Source organism: Gobius niger (assembly GCF_951799975.1).
Source record: "Gobius niger genome assembly, chromosome: 11".
NCBI classification, from domain to species: domain Eukaryota; kingdom Metazoa; phylum Chordata; class Actinopteri; order Gobiiformes; family Gobiidae; genus Gobius; species Gobius niger.
The window spans coordinates 21,027,042-21,041,334 of NC_136862.1; the positions used below are offsets into that span (position 1 = coordinate 21,027,042).

The 14,293-nt window shown below is 38.9% G+C and overlaps 1 protein-coding gene across 1 annotated transcript in view; it reads right to left on the reverse strand.

The window, feature by feature from the left end:
• Positions 1-14,293, reverse strand: part of rxfp2a (relaxin family peptide receptor 2a) — a 42,975-nt gene that overhangs the window by 6,769 nt on the left and 21,913 nt on the right. Inside the window, exons 6-12 of the mRNA XM_079566547.1 lie at positions 11,673-11,744; positions 9,634-9,705; positions 6,816-6,887; positions 6,175-6,246; positions 4,536-4,607; positions 507-575; positions 202-276 (exon numbers count right to left, since the gene is read on the reverse strand). Of these exons, the coding sequence (XP_079422673.1) occupies positions 202-276; positions 507-575; positions 4,536-4,607; positions 6,175-6,246; positions 6,816-6,887; positions 9,634-9,705; positions 11,673-11,744 (504 nt within the window). The remainder of the gene's footprint in view (positions 1-201; positions 277-506; positions 576-4,535; positions 4,608-6,174; positions 6,247-6,815; positions 6,888-9,633; positions 9,706-11,672; positions 11,745-14,293) is intronic.

Consider the following 14,293-nt stretch of genomic DNA (forward strand, 5'->3'; position numbering starts at 1 on the left):
CTCCCAAAAGCATCAGCACACATGCACCAATATTGTCTTCAGCCATAATTTCTGACTAAAGGTTAAAGAAAAAACACTCAAAAGAAGTTTTAATAATGAAATAATAGAAATAAGACTCAGGTTAAACACAGACAATGATGCTTACACTAAAGAGTGTTTTAGTACAGACAGAGCTTCAGGAAGACCAATAGAGTTACTCACAGTTTGAGCAGGGACTTGGACAGACTCTTGAAGGTGTTCTTTGGCAGCTCTCTGATCCTGTTACTGGACAGGTTTCTGGGGAGAAAAAATAAATTAAAACGAGCGGCATCAATATAACTATTCCTACAGAAAACAATATGTGCTGTATTTACATTTGGAAATAGAGTCTATGTATTAACTCATCTGATGAAATGCCTCTCAGTTTGCTGCTGTTGCCGTGATAAAATCCCTACTGCCATGTTGTTGCTATGCTATGACACCACACGCATAACCTCTTGGTCCATGAAAATAAAGTGTGTACTTACAGTTCAGCCAGTTTCAGCGACTGAAATGTGTTGTCATGGACATTGTTGATTTCGTTGTCCATCAGCTGTCTGCACATGGGGAAAAAAAAAAAGAAATTGGGAATGTGAAGAAATGACTAGGATTTATTATTAAAATATTGTGCCTAGAAATAGTAGTAATATTTGAAACAGGTTTACTTTGAATTTTAAAAAGGCTCACTCACAACTTTCAGGTTTTAATTCAATTATAATCATGATAATAACAATATGGGACATTTTTCATTCATCCTTTACTTGACCAAGAAGACCACGCTGGCAATCTCTCTTTACGGTCACCAAGGTAACAGTGCATGGTTATTATTCTATACAGACGATGACTCGTGAACTTTCATCATCATAGACAACTCCTGTACGACTACGACTATGATTACGACTACGACTACTACGACTCTCTGTAGTAAAAGAATACAGCATTGTCACACTTTTAAAGTGAAATCTAAAAGCACATTTTGTTGTCAAACTAAACCAGAATGAAAGAAGGCATCCCACAATTAGTGCATCACCGTTGTGTGACGTTCAAATGATTTTCTGCAAATTAATGAATTGTTATGGAAATAATTAGACCTTGCCCACTAAGTTGTGAAAAATAAATATAATATATATATAATATAGTCCAAGAGAAGAAGCAAGTTAAGCATCTCATAACTCAATGTTGTTAGAGTCTGAAGCTGCACTCGCTGTTAGACAAAGTGATTTGTCAAACTGGGGACCTTTTTTGTTTCTTTTAGAGGAAATGCATCTAAAAGCAGCGGTGACAGTGCCTTGATGGGCCAGTCAAAAGCAACAAGACTAATAGCATCTCCACAGTGGACAACCTTTTCCACAGCAACAGACAGTATGCAATCTATGAGGCAGACAGACAGAACATTTGATAATCGGCAAATGGCACGGTGGCGCAGCGGTTAGCACTTGCGATTCACAGCTTCCCGGGTTCAATTCCCACCTGGACGGGGCCTTTCAGTGTGGAGTTTGCATATTCTCCCCGTGTCTAGGTTTCCTCCGGGTACTCCGGTTTCCCCAACACCAAAAACATGTACAATAGGTGAATCCTGCAGTCAGGTGATAGTGACCATCAGCCTGGCTCCACATCTGGAGATAAGCCCCCGTACTGCACACTGCTCCTTACGGGTCAAATGCAGAGGACAAAACTCATTGTACAGTTGTTGTATAATGACAAATAAAGCACCTTAACCAATAAATATGGCATGGTGTGCTTATAAGCCAGTGAAGTCCATGAAGTTATATATTATCATAAGAAGGAACGTGAAACACTCATAGAACTGTCTGCAGTGCACCAGCCTGAAAACAACTACAGTACAGCATATCTTTAAAAAGTAGCCAGGTCAAATTGTAGTAATAGTCGTAGTAGTAGCCACAAAAGTAGTAGCTTGTTGTAATTGTAGTAGTACAGTAGTATCAAAAATAAAATCTTACTTTGTGACATTGCTAGTCAGAAACCTTTGTGGAAATCCATGCATAACAATATTGCAGAACCCAGATAAGAAAATTTTTCCGTATTTGTGCCCATGTTGCAGTGGGGTGGAAAAAGAAGACCGCGTTCTCAAGGATTGAGGAATATAAAACTAACAATGAAACGAGTCTCACTGCAGTGAGCAGTGTTCAGAAACAGATCATTGACACAGATGGAAAACTGGAGAGAAACAAAACAAATGCAGATGCAGAGATCATGAATTCTGGCTACAGTTTGTGAATTGTTTCCAAAGGGTGTTTCAATTTGGATGCCAAGTGAAACAGTGAAATCATGTGAAATTGTTGTACTTGAGAAAATATTTCCATCTCACAAATCAAATGTTGAGGACTAAATGTTTATTTCCAGTCTACACGTTGTCAGGGCTGCCAGTGTGATCTGATCAAACTTTTCAAACAGTGTTGGGCAAGTTACTTTAAAACTGTAATATATTCTGTATTAATAATAATAATGCATTGGTTTTATATATCGCTTTTCTGGACACTCAAAGACGCTTTACATTGCATTATTCGTTCACTCCATACTTGGTGGTGGTAAGCTACTATTGAAGCCACAGCTGCCCTGGGGTAGACTGACGGAAGCGAGGCAACCAGTCTGCGCCATCAGCCCCTCCGACCACCACCAACCACTCACTCACTCACTCACTCACTCACTCACTCACTCACTCACTCACTACATGTGCTAGGCTTCCTGGTGTTCCCAAACAGTCACCCATCCAAGTACCGACCAGGCCCTTCCCCGATTAGCTTCCAAGGTCTGACAGGATTGGGCAGAGCAAAGGGTATGGCTATACAAATATAACATGTTTGTATTACACAATACTGTTTCAAAATGTAGCTGAGTTACACCACTTTTTTTTAAATGACTTTTGAGTTACTTTGGTAAAAATATAAACCGAAAATAATGTCACTGAGCAAAACTGCAGTCAAAGATTTCCTTCTCTTTCCCCCATTCTCTCTGTTTTGTTTTGACGACTGCACATTCTATACACCAGTGTCCGTTATTTGGGGGGAGTTTGGCTTTTTTTCATTCAGACTTTTAAATGTACTTGTAACTCGAGCTACTTAAATTGCAATGACTAATATTCCAGTATTTTGTGTAAGTAATATGTTATATTCCTTAGTTACTGAAAAAAGCAATATATTGACCATGACTGAATCCAATATGTCTCATCAGACGCTAAAAAGAAAAAGTCTACTTGTGAGACAGTTGTGTGACAATTTAAACACTCCATGAAGCCATAATTAAGGGAAAGTTTTTCTCCTGATTATGAGGTCATCGTGGTAAACCAAGCAATCACATCCCATCATTCTCAAGTTTCGCTGTCATTTCAGCTGCGTTGTCCATGTTTTGAAAGCCTACACTTAAACTCATGACTATACGATATCTCTGATTCGAACGTTAAGACCCAAACTCTTTCTGAGACTGACTTTTGCCCTGGAAAAAAAACACATCTCACACATCCCACACTTTTCTATAACTGCCTCCAAGTAATGTCTGTTCAGCCTCTACTCTGGATTCACAGCATGAAGAGGAGAAGTGGGTGGTGGAGATTTTAGGAGGAGATTTTAATCTACTGTGCACACAAGAGGAAGAAGTATGTGTCATTTTTATTTTGTTTTGCTCTCAAATAATTAGACTCATCGTTATGTTGTTTTAGTTTGATTATAATTCATTCCCCTTTGGATTTGTTCATAACTGAACGCTCACAAAAGGAAATTATACCTACACAGAAAAATAAACACAGTCATTTTAACTGATGAGACTAGATTGTAACATCATAATTTGAGAGTGCCTTAGGTTCCAATCAGAAGCGTTGATCACGTACAAAACAAAAACAAGGCACATCTTAGTCAGTACTAAAATGCACTCGAAATAGAGCAGTTTTTAAGCACTTGAACCGAAAACCTTTGTCCAGATGGAAGAAGTTGAAAATGTTGAAACTAACAAAAAAGACAAAACCGATTCAATTAAAGCTTTGTATATAAAATAATAAACCATGGTACAGACAACATATAAAGACTGTGAAAAGTCACACAGTTTAACCTCTTAACCCCCCCGAACCGAGCACATTTTCTCCAGTTTGGCTTTACCCAAAAATAAAACAAAAACAAAAAAACGGTGGGAAAAAATATGAGGCTCTACACTGGCCAATAGGCTGTCAGCTCCAGTTGGGAAGCTTTAAGATTTGGGTAAAGCTGAGCTGGAGAAAAGGATTGCTGGGGTTAAGAGGTTCATAAAAGTGTCTAAAAAAAGAACAACATGGAGTCAACATCACTTTACAGCCTCGTCAGTTCTCACGCTCTAAAATGCGATTTACCGTCTGACAAATGGCTCCACTCGGTGCACAGTAAAGCCCGGAGTGTGTTATTTCAGATATGGTTCAAGGACATCAGAAACTCTTTCTTTCGGGAGAAGCCTTAATGCAGCGCCAGAACCTCAGCAGCAGCAGCAGCAGCAGCAGGTTCACAGTGTGGAACGGCAAAAGGGAAAGTACTCACAGCACTTCCAGTTTACTGCACGTCTTCAGGATGGAGTAGCTCAGAGTCTGGATCTGGTTTCCTCCAAGATCTCTGGGGGATATGCAAGTGAAATGTATTTTATTTGTATTTTTTATTTTTGAAAAAGCGTTTGATAAACAGTCTTAACTATTTGACAGCATTTAGCAAACCTCTTCTGGAAACATGTTAGTGGTACCAGTGGTGCTCAACATTTTACAGCTTGACCTTGTTAGTGTGTAATAACAAAAAGCTGTGTGGATTCAAGCATCGATTCCAAGGCTATCTATCCAAACAATTAATGTACAAGGATTTCGGCTAAATTCAAGATCACTGAATTAAGCAAAAAAGATTCCACTTCATGCAAAAACATATTATAATAAAAGTAATAACAGTAATAATAATAATAATAAATGCATTGTTTCATAATTGTCATTTCGATGTATGCAATAGCATAAATGTAATTCATAAACGGGTGCATGCACATAGTGTATGTGCCTGGGTCTGGGAAACACATGAACTTCTCATTCTCTTGTTAGGCATGCTGCTGTTGACGGCGCAAGCACCTTGTTATGATGATTATAGCGTTACTTAGTCACACTGTGTTAAGATGCTGTTATCAACGTAAATATTTCCTCCCTAAGGGAAATGTAAGCAATTGAGTACTTCCAATCATATAATCTTATTTTCTCCTGATGTAAATGCCTTTCTGAGGACACTTGTCTACTCAATGAATATTGATTATTTTTGTGCTCAGTTCTTATTTGTTGTGGATACAGACCTCACATTGTATCACTGTGAAATGCAAATGTTTATTATGTCGAATGTGGGGTAGGCGCTCAAAAGCTTCCTGCTTCAGCCTACGCCTTTCTGTTTAATGTGTTTTTGTAAATTAGGAAAAAAATGTTAACTGCTTAAATAAACTAATAAACTAAACTAAACTGAACTAGATGAGGATCGACAGACTTACCAGTTAGCTGAGCACCACTGGTCTATACCCCAATACTGCATCCGAGTCTTTCCACCCCAGTGATCGCGTTTGGACACCGCCCACAGCTGGAGGAGATATGTCACTCTCTAAACGCTGCCGCAATATATCGTTTCAAACTGTTAAAACTGACTACTTTCCAGAGCATTTTGACCAAATTCTGTTTGTCTTTCTTTAAAGACAAGATGTCAAACAAACCAGCCGTAAAAGGCCTTTGTGGGTCCTGATTGCTGTGGGATTTTGACAGAGTTACACTGCGTTGAAGCCATAAAGACAGAGAGGTTGTCTGTGTCTCATCGCCTGCCTCTCTGAACAAAGCCCTGTTCCTGTTCTGTTTGATCCATCGCCTTCTTCTGAGCCCGGAAACCGTCATCAATGAGAGCACATCACTTTGCAGCACGCCAAAGCGTCTGAGCTATGGAACAATCTAAAAATGTGCCAGGACTATATAGCGATTTATTGGTGTTTAGTAAGACATCCAGAAGTTTAAAGATTTGAATGGGAACTAACTTTCTTTTGTGCTGACTCTTGACTTTAAATAAATAAAAACTCGCTCCATGCTATCATCTGCATACCATCTATCTCAAGTGGGCCTGTACTGAACAGTGACATCCATGACACTACTGTGTTTCTGACAGAATGACTCATACTCACAGCCAGGTGAGTGAGGGCATGTGCTCACAGAAGCTGTGAGGCAGCTGCTTCAGAGACGCGTCAACCATCGACCTGCGGATATTCAAACAGAAAGCCTCATTTAACCCACACATTTAGGGCTCAGTGAAAATCAAATTACCTTCAGCAGAACCAGACTATATATTAATGCAAAACACAGCGTATAATTATAAAATGTTTGAAATGATAAGCTAATAAGTTAGTTTTGCTTTTGCTATTTTGAATGCCCCATCAACAAATATGGAATTGTGTTAAATCAACACAGCAGGAAGTTCAGAAGAACAAAGAGGACTCAAAGATAAAACCTAATGAAAGGATTTAATCTGATGGAAATGAGGCGGCCATGTTTGATATCCATGTTTGAACAAAGATATTAAAATGGCTTAATTATGTACTCTTGGCTTAGTATTGCAAAGCTCATTTCATTCAAAAATTGAATACTTGATTGTCTAATCATGTACTTAAAACTATCATAGAGCTGTAGCCGGTCCACTTAATTTATATAGCATATTTATATAGAAAACAATGAAGCAAATGTTTCTCCTCTCAGCTCCACTGGTCCTCATTAAAATAATAAACAAAATGTAAACAAAATGAGAGACTCCATTGAACACAGCACTCACAGAAAGATGAGAGACTGGAGACCAATGAATGTGTCCTGGGACAGACTGGTTAATGGGTTATGGTCCAACATCCTGTAAAAGAAGAAGAATCATTTGTACCCACTTTATTAAAAATGTATTAGGATCGGCTGCATAATAGACAGAGTCATTTTTCATGATGTGGCCTGAAGCGTCTGATAGACAGTGTGGTCTTGTGGTCTGGCAAAAAACCTTTGCTTTTGCGATGCTTCAAGTCTGGTTGTTCCTTTCAACATCAAACTGTTGCTAAAACATTGTAACTTTAAGGAACATACACGGAATTCCAAATGATTATGCAAATTGTATTTCAGTGACATAAAGGTATAAAAAAATTCAATCAAACTCATGGATGACATTGTGTCTCGGGGCTCTATGAATCACTGACATAAATCTCAGATGCCTGTGATGATTAGTTTTCAGGTTAAGCCCAGTTAAGGGAAAAACTACTGAAAAAGGATGTTCCACTTTATTAAGCAGATCATTATTTTCAAGTAATAAGGGAAAGAAAAAGGATCTCTCTGCTGATGAAAAGCGTGGAACAGTTGAATGCCTTGAACTAGGTATGAAAACCTTTGATATTTCATGAAAGATTAAGCATAATCATCGTACTGTTAAGAGATTTGTGGATGATTCTGAGCACACACAGATTAATAGAACAGCTGCTACAAAACAGCAAACAGGTGTTTAAAGCTGTTGGTGCCTCTGGAGTCTCCCGAACATCAAGGTGTAGGACCCTCCAGAGGCTGCAGTTGTGCATAAACCTTCTATCCGGCCTCCTCTAAACTGTTCATTGAATGCTCATGAACAGAAACGGCTGCATGAAGACTCCTTTTCAAACAGTCTTGTCCACTGATGAGTGCTGAACCCTGGATGGTCAGATGGATGGAGTAGTGGATGTTTGGTGAATGGTCACCATGTCCCAACAGGGCTGTGACGTCAACAAAGAGGTGGCGGAGTCCTGTTTGGCCTGGAAATATGGGGAGAGAGCTGGTCGGCCCCTTTAGGGTCCCTGAAGGTGTAAAAATGACCTCTAAAATATGTGGAGTTTCTGCCTGACCACTTTCTTCTATGGTCCAAAGAGAAGAGCCCCAGCAAAATCATCTTCATACAATGCACCATGTCCTGCTGTAAAATATACCTCTGCATCATTGGCTGCTATGGGCATAAAAGGAGAGAAACTCATGATGTGGACCCCCTCCTCCTCTGACCTCAACCCTATTGAGAACCTTTGGGTTGAGGGTGGGGGCAGTTTTCATCCAAACAGTAGCTCTGCGAGGCTATTCTGACATCCTGCAAAGAAATCCAAGCAGAAACTCTCCAAAAAATCACGGTTTAACGGATGCAAGCATTTTGAAGCTGTAATCAAATAATGTAACTTGATCTGTTAATTTGTTTTTTAAAGAAATATCTTTTGATCTCAGTAAATATGACCTCCTAATGCTGCAAATTCAACAAATTACCATTTTCAGTTAATTACAACTTTTAAAATGTATTGAAACGCTGCAGTGCATAATCATTCTGAACTGTGCTAAAGTCGCTTAATATTATTATCACTGGGAGGTTTTTTTAATCACATTCAAATGATCCTCTAACAATTAAACTGAAGAAGAAGATTATTAATTAAAGAAATTATGCTGACTCTCATTTGAGTTGAATATCATTTTCAGAATAATTTGGCACACAATGTACTTATTCATCTGTCTGCCACACACTTAAAATGCAAGTTTGCCCGTGCATGACGGCACTTCGGACCCGAATTAACACGTTTTTGAGTGACATTGCAGGATTTTAGAGGCAGTTGTAGTGAACTGGTCTGGGCTCATTCTACACATTAGGACATGGCTGGAACATGTAGGGGGAGGAAAATACTTAGTTTTAACATTTTTAAACTCTGTATAGTCCCTTTTATTGATGGTAAAATGACACTGTAGCTTCAAATATATGTATTGCTGCATCAATAATGTGTTCTTCCCTTGGTTCCTGTGTATGATTTCACTTTGAGAGCCCACAAAAAATATTTTTTATTCATTAGTATTTTTTAATGAAACCACTGCAGATGTTTGGTTCACTTTGAGTCCAACAGTCTTCAGGCCAAATATTTAATCTCTGACCATTTCCTTCATGATTTGCACTCAAAAGTGATGTTGCAACTTAACATGGTGATTACAGAGACAAATAAAAGCATCTTTCTCTTGGCGTCCCTCATAAACAACCGATTTTATGTGCAACGAGGGGTTTGTGTTCAGGAACTACGAGAAACCTCAAATAAAACTGTCAGAGCCACTCCGTGCTGAAGGAGACTGTGCAGCGCATCCCATTTCAATAACACTTAAGAACAAATTTTACAACACAAGGCAGTGAGATTCCACACAGGAAACTAAAGACTTTAAAAACCCAGTTTGTTTCAAATCCACTATTAAATGCTCCCTCTTTGCTTGAGACTGTTCTTGATGTAAAAACACACAACTCCATTCTCTAATTTGGGTTGTTTTTGGTAAGATGTTGGTGCGCGATTGGTCAAAGTTGTGCTTCTTAGTGTTTGAAAGTTAGTTTATTTATTTTTTGTTAGTTTGTTTTTGGCCGGAAAAAAAGAGCTCCACCCAGATAAGATTAAGAGCAAAGCATTCAGTCGTCAATTAGACAATGTGTTTACCATTGTAATTTCGGGTCATCACTTGCTTTATAATAACATCTGCTGTTGTTCTGACAGACCAGTCATTACTCCCTAACAACACCAGTTTTACCATAAAAAAAACCATCAACAGAAAAACAGTGGCAGCGTTTTGTTGATGCTACTCACAGCCACTCCAACTGATGCAGGTCCTTGAACACGCCAGGACTCAGGGACACGATCAAGTTTTCACTCAAAAACCTGCCACAAAGAAGAAGCAATTGAAAGTGAATATGAGATAAGAGACGACCGCAATGTCAAACTCCATTCGGGATCAGAGCGGAGAAACAATGGATTGCACTTTTAAGGCTGACTGTGTTGAACCTGTAATGTCAATCCTTTCTTATGCAGTAGAATTTATCTTTGTAACATTCTTCACTGAAGCCAAGGAGAAAGTTAACTTACAGTTCACCAGCCACAGTGATGTTTACACTTTTATAAAAACCTTCCACAATGGAAAAATTATCTCCATTGTGTAATTGAATGTATAATATCCCTCTCTCCCTTTATCTTTTCTGCCAGTGTAGTATTTACTCTCACGGACAATTAATGAGTAAAAAAAATGGAACATGCTACAACACCTGCAGTGGCGCTTATGGCCTCTAGGGGCACAAGTTACTTAGAACTGCTTTAACAAAGGGTCGTTCACCTAATCTCGATCGGCCGTTATAGAGCGGGACAAAGCCTGAGTCTTATATAGACCGCTCCAGTATGAGTTAAGAAGAAGCTTCTGCGACTAGAAGCGAAACGTCCTCAACTTTACCAAAACCCAGTCCAGTCGATGATTTAGCTTTTCTACTATGGATACGCCCTGGATGAATGAGAGCCTCCACAGACAAATGCCTAATGTTTAGCGGTAGGTTCAATCCAAACTTGAGATATATTTCATTTGAGTTCAGTCCCCCTCCTTCACAGATTGTATGGACAATAATCTGTCAATAAGCAGGACAGTTGTTGTTGAAAGAAAAAGCAGTCCTGTGTTTGACGACACAAGAGATCAACAAAAAAACGAATAATTCCTACTTCTGTAGCTGTTTTTTCCCCCCTAATGTCTATGCAGCCCTCATGTCCACTTGGAAAACTGATTGTCCCTGTTAGGCTACCATAGAGCTTCACAGTCTGGGCAAAATGCAATTTCAGCAGACAGGAAGAAACACTGGTTTTAATCTGACACCTTGAGAAAGTGCAAAAAGAAGTCTCAGTTCCCTGCATACTGATAACTTAGTGCGTCCTGATCATAAAAAGTGCGGCAAAGGGTCTAAATCTATGAATCATTTTTAATACTATACCTCAATATATGATAGACACCATTTTATTAATACTAACCAAGCTTGTGTTGTATAGCAGGGCTGCTCAAAGGTTTTTGCCACCACCTCAAAAGGTATAAGCGAACAATACGGCCCCTCCTTAATTAAAATATCCACTTCACTTGGTGCTAATGATAATGATCAGTCCATTAAATAAACCAACTGGATTTTCTTGAATAATTATTGACAAGCCTGGAGTTAATAGTTTAGGTACTGCTGGTATTGAAAAAAGAAAAGAAAACAGGTACTAAATAAATAAATACAAGATTTTCATTTAAGATTTGATGCTGTTGATCATCAAAATGTAAAAGAAAAAAAAGTGAAAGACAAGTTGAAAAAATTGAGGTAAATTTGGGGAGAATTGGGGTAAAAAAAAAACATTGGGAAAAAAAATAGGAGAAAAAACTCGAATAATAATAATAATTGGGTAAAAATTAGGAAAAAACACGGAGAAAAATTGGAGGAAAAACTTGAAAAAAATGGGAAAAATTTAGGGAAAACATTTGGAAAATGTGTTAACTTTGGGTAAAAATTAGAAATACTGAAATACTAGAGTGTTTTTCTGCTCTTTTGCTGTTGAAGGAAGTTTCTTGGTTGTTTCACCTCAAACAAATGATACAAATGTAAAAGAAATGAAATGGAAGGAAAAGGAATAAATGAACATTGTTAATCTATTTTATGGTTCTATGACAAATATTTCAGCATAGGTATTGAGAATAGTAAAGTTCAGGTATCAATATTGAAAACCAAGTATCGTTAAAGTACCGGTATCAAAAAAGTTAACGGTACCCAGCCCTTATTGTCAAGCATCAAAATATTTAAAAGCTTTTCTATTACTAATGTAAAGTAGTACGTACTCACAGTCTTTTTAAACTGTAGAGGCCACTGAAAGCATGTTTGGAGATGATCTGCAGACTGTTGTTCTGGAGGAACCTGTAAAAGAGACAGACACTTTTATTGCCTGTTCGAATATGCATAAACACAAGCGTCACTGTGGAGCAACACTGGTCAATAAGACGGATTTGTTGGAGCGCTACGAGGCTTTTTTTCAGACCTGTATTGTCCCTTCATACTTGGGCAATATTGTCCGCCTTGAAACAAACAGTAAGTCTAGACTATTTTATATGCAAATGACAGCGCTGCAACTCATTATGACCGGGTAATTATCCCTGTTAACCTTTTGTTCCACACAGAAACAAACAAAATAGATGAAAATGACAGGTGCCAGGTCCAGACTTGATTATTTAGAGACAGGCCAGTCAAGCAGATGGCGAGTTAACAATAATAAGAAAAACAAATAAGTTTTGCCTTTAGAATCTTAAGATTGGAACGATCTCCCTCTATGCCCGGACATTGTTGTTGGTGGGAATAAATTTGGTTTTGCGGATCAGTATTTTTTTTATGTGTGGGGTCATTGCCCGTACCACTCAAGAGGGTTTGGGAAGATTGTGGGTTGTCTCCACTTCTGTCCCCAGTGACTCAATGAAGGGAGTGGGAGCGTCAATGGTTGGGACGTAAACCCCTTTTATGGACTTGAGATAGACCCGTCACAAGACCCCGAGCCTTATGGAGAATAAAGGCAGGACGACATTTTATTTTACACTCCCCTTGACACATTGAACCTGCCAAATTTAGTACAATGTTATGTTCTATGTAACAACGTGTAATAACTCATGCCATTGTTTAGTTTCGTTTATTTGGAGGTCTGCAAGGTCACACATAGAGTCACTATATTCGCAGCAACAATATTCCCAAAGGGAGTAGGCGGAAGATAACTTATAAATTCCTCCCCCCTCATACATTGTCAAAACATTTCAGGATTTTATTCTTCGGTCTCCAACATTACTCCCTGTGCTCAGCTACAGCTACACTCAAAACACTTCAGCTCAGACCAAAGCCCAAAAAAAAAAAAGTTTCAACCATTTTCATTCCACCCATGGCTATTTGTACTTTTTTTTGGATGATATTTGGCTGCGTTCTGCCTCAGCCGACTACCTCCACTGTTTTATATCGGCGGTTTCACCTAGAAGCCAAACGGGAGTGACTTCAAATCAATACAGCTTGATATCACACATTCGGGTTCAGTAGAGGGGGCAAAAAAGGCAGGACTCAAAAACATTTACTGTAATTAAAACAATAAATCAAATCAATCAATTATTCTAGATGTACTGCTCCATCCATCTCTGCTGAGAGGATGGTTCGGATATTCATTTGAAATTGGCTTTATTGATAAGGTGTGAAACTGAAAGTGCACAGGCCTTTGAACATTTGACTTTGGCAATGTTTGTGTTCTGTTTTTAATCGATCCTCCAAGATCAAAACTAGAAAGCAGAACTTACAGTTGCGCTCAAAATTTTACATATCCTGGCAGACATTTTGAATTTTTTTGGGGCTATTATTCAAAGACTATGAAACACAAAAGGTTTTCCGATCACAGTTAGTGGTTGTGTGAAGCCATTTATGGTTTTATATCTTTAAATCATAATGAAAAAACAAAGTACCAAAATGACCCTGATCAAAAGTTTATATACCCCAGTTTTTAATACAGTGTATTGGCCCCTTTAACATCAATGACAGCTTGGAGTCATTTGTGTTAGTTGTGAATGAGGTTCTTTATTTTTTCTAATGGTAAAGCGGCCCATTGTTCTTGGCAAAAAGCCTCCAGTTCCTGTAAGTTTCTGCGCTGTCTTGCATGAACTGCATGTTTGAGCTCTCCCCACAGTGGCTCAATGATATCGAACCACTGTGGGGTTCAAAGGTCAGGAGACTGTGGCCACTAACAGGACCTTCACTTCACTGAAGCCAGTGGCATCAGCGAACCACCTCCATATGTCGCAGTAGGTATGGTGCTCTTGTTTTTAGCACTAACTCATCTCATCCACTTCACAAAAAAGTATATTCTGTAGAGTCCTTTTTCAAAATAGTTGACAAATCATACATGTCTTAATGAGATGAGCGTGTCCATTGGAGTCCGAAGTTGTAAGCGCTGTCCGTAAGACAAGCCTGGCCGCTCCGCTCTTCTTTCGCTGTCCAGAGTTACCCCGCAGCCGCCTGCCACTTTTCCTTTAGCAACAGGGTGATACACGGCAGACTCAACTTCTTTCCATCAGAGAAGTCTTATGTAGAAGCCTGTGGCCCTGTGCCAGTAAGCCACTACAGACACGTGTTTCCTTGTTGAATGAGCCTAATACTCAGAATGTATGGTTCAAAATGTCCTTTATTTTGCCATGTAACACGGTCAAAAGACCTCCTCACAGGTGCAAGCGTCACACCCTGATAACCCCCCTTAAATAGGCAGAGGTCACGCCCATAACACAGCAGCGACGCCTACAGGCCAGGCGGCACATTTTAGCTACTACACCATAAATGGCTTCACACAACCACTAACTATGAGTGAAAAAGAAAACATTTTGTGTTATCTTTCATATTCTTTGAAAAATAGTCCAAAAGCCAAAAACTAAATGCAACTATCTGCTACTTAC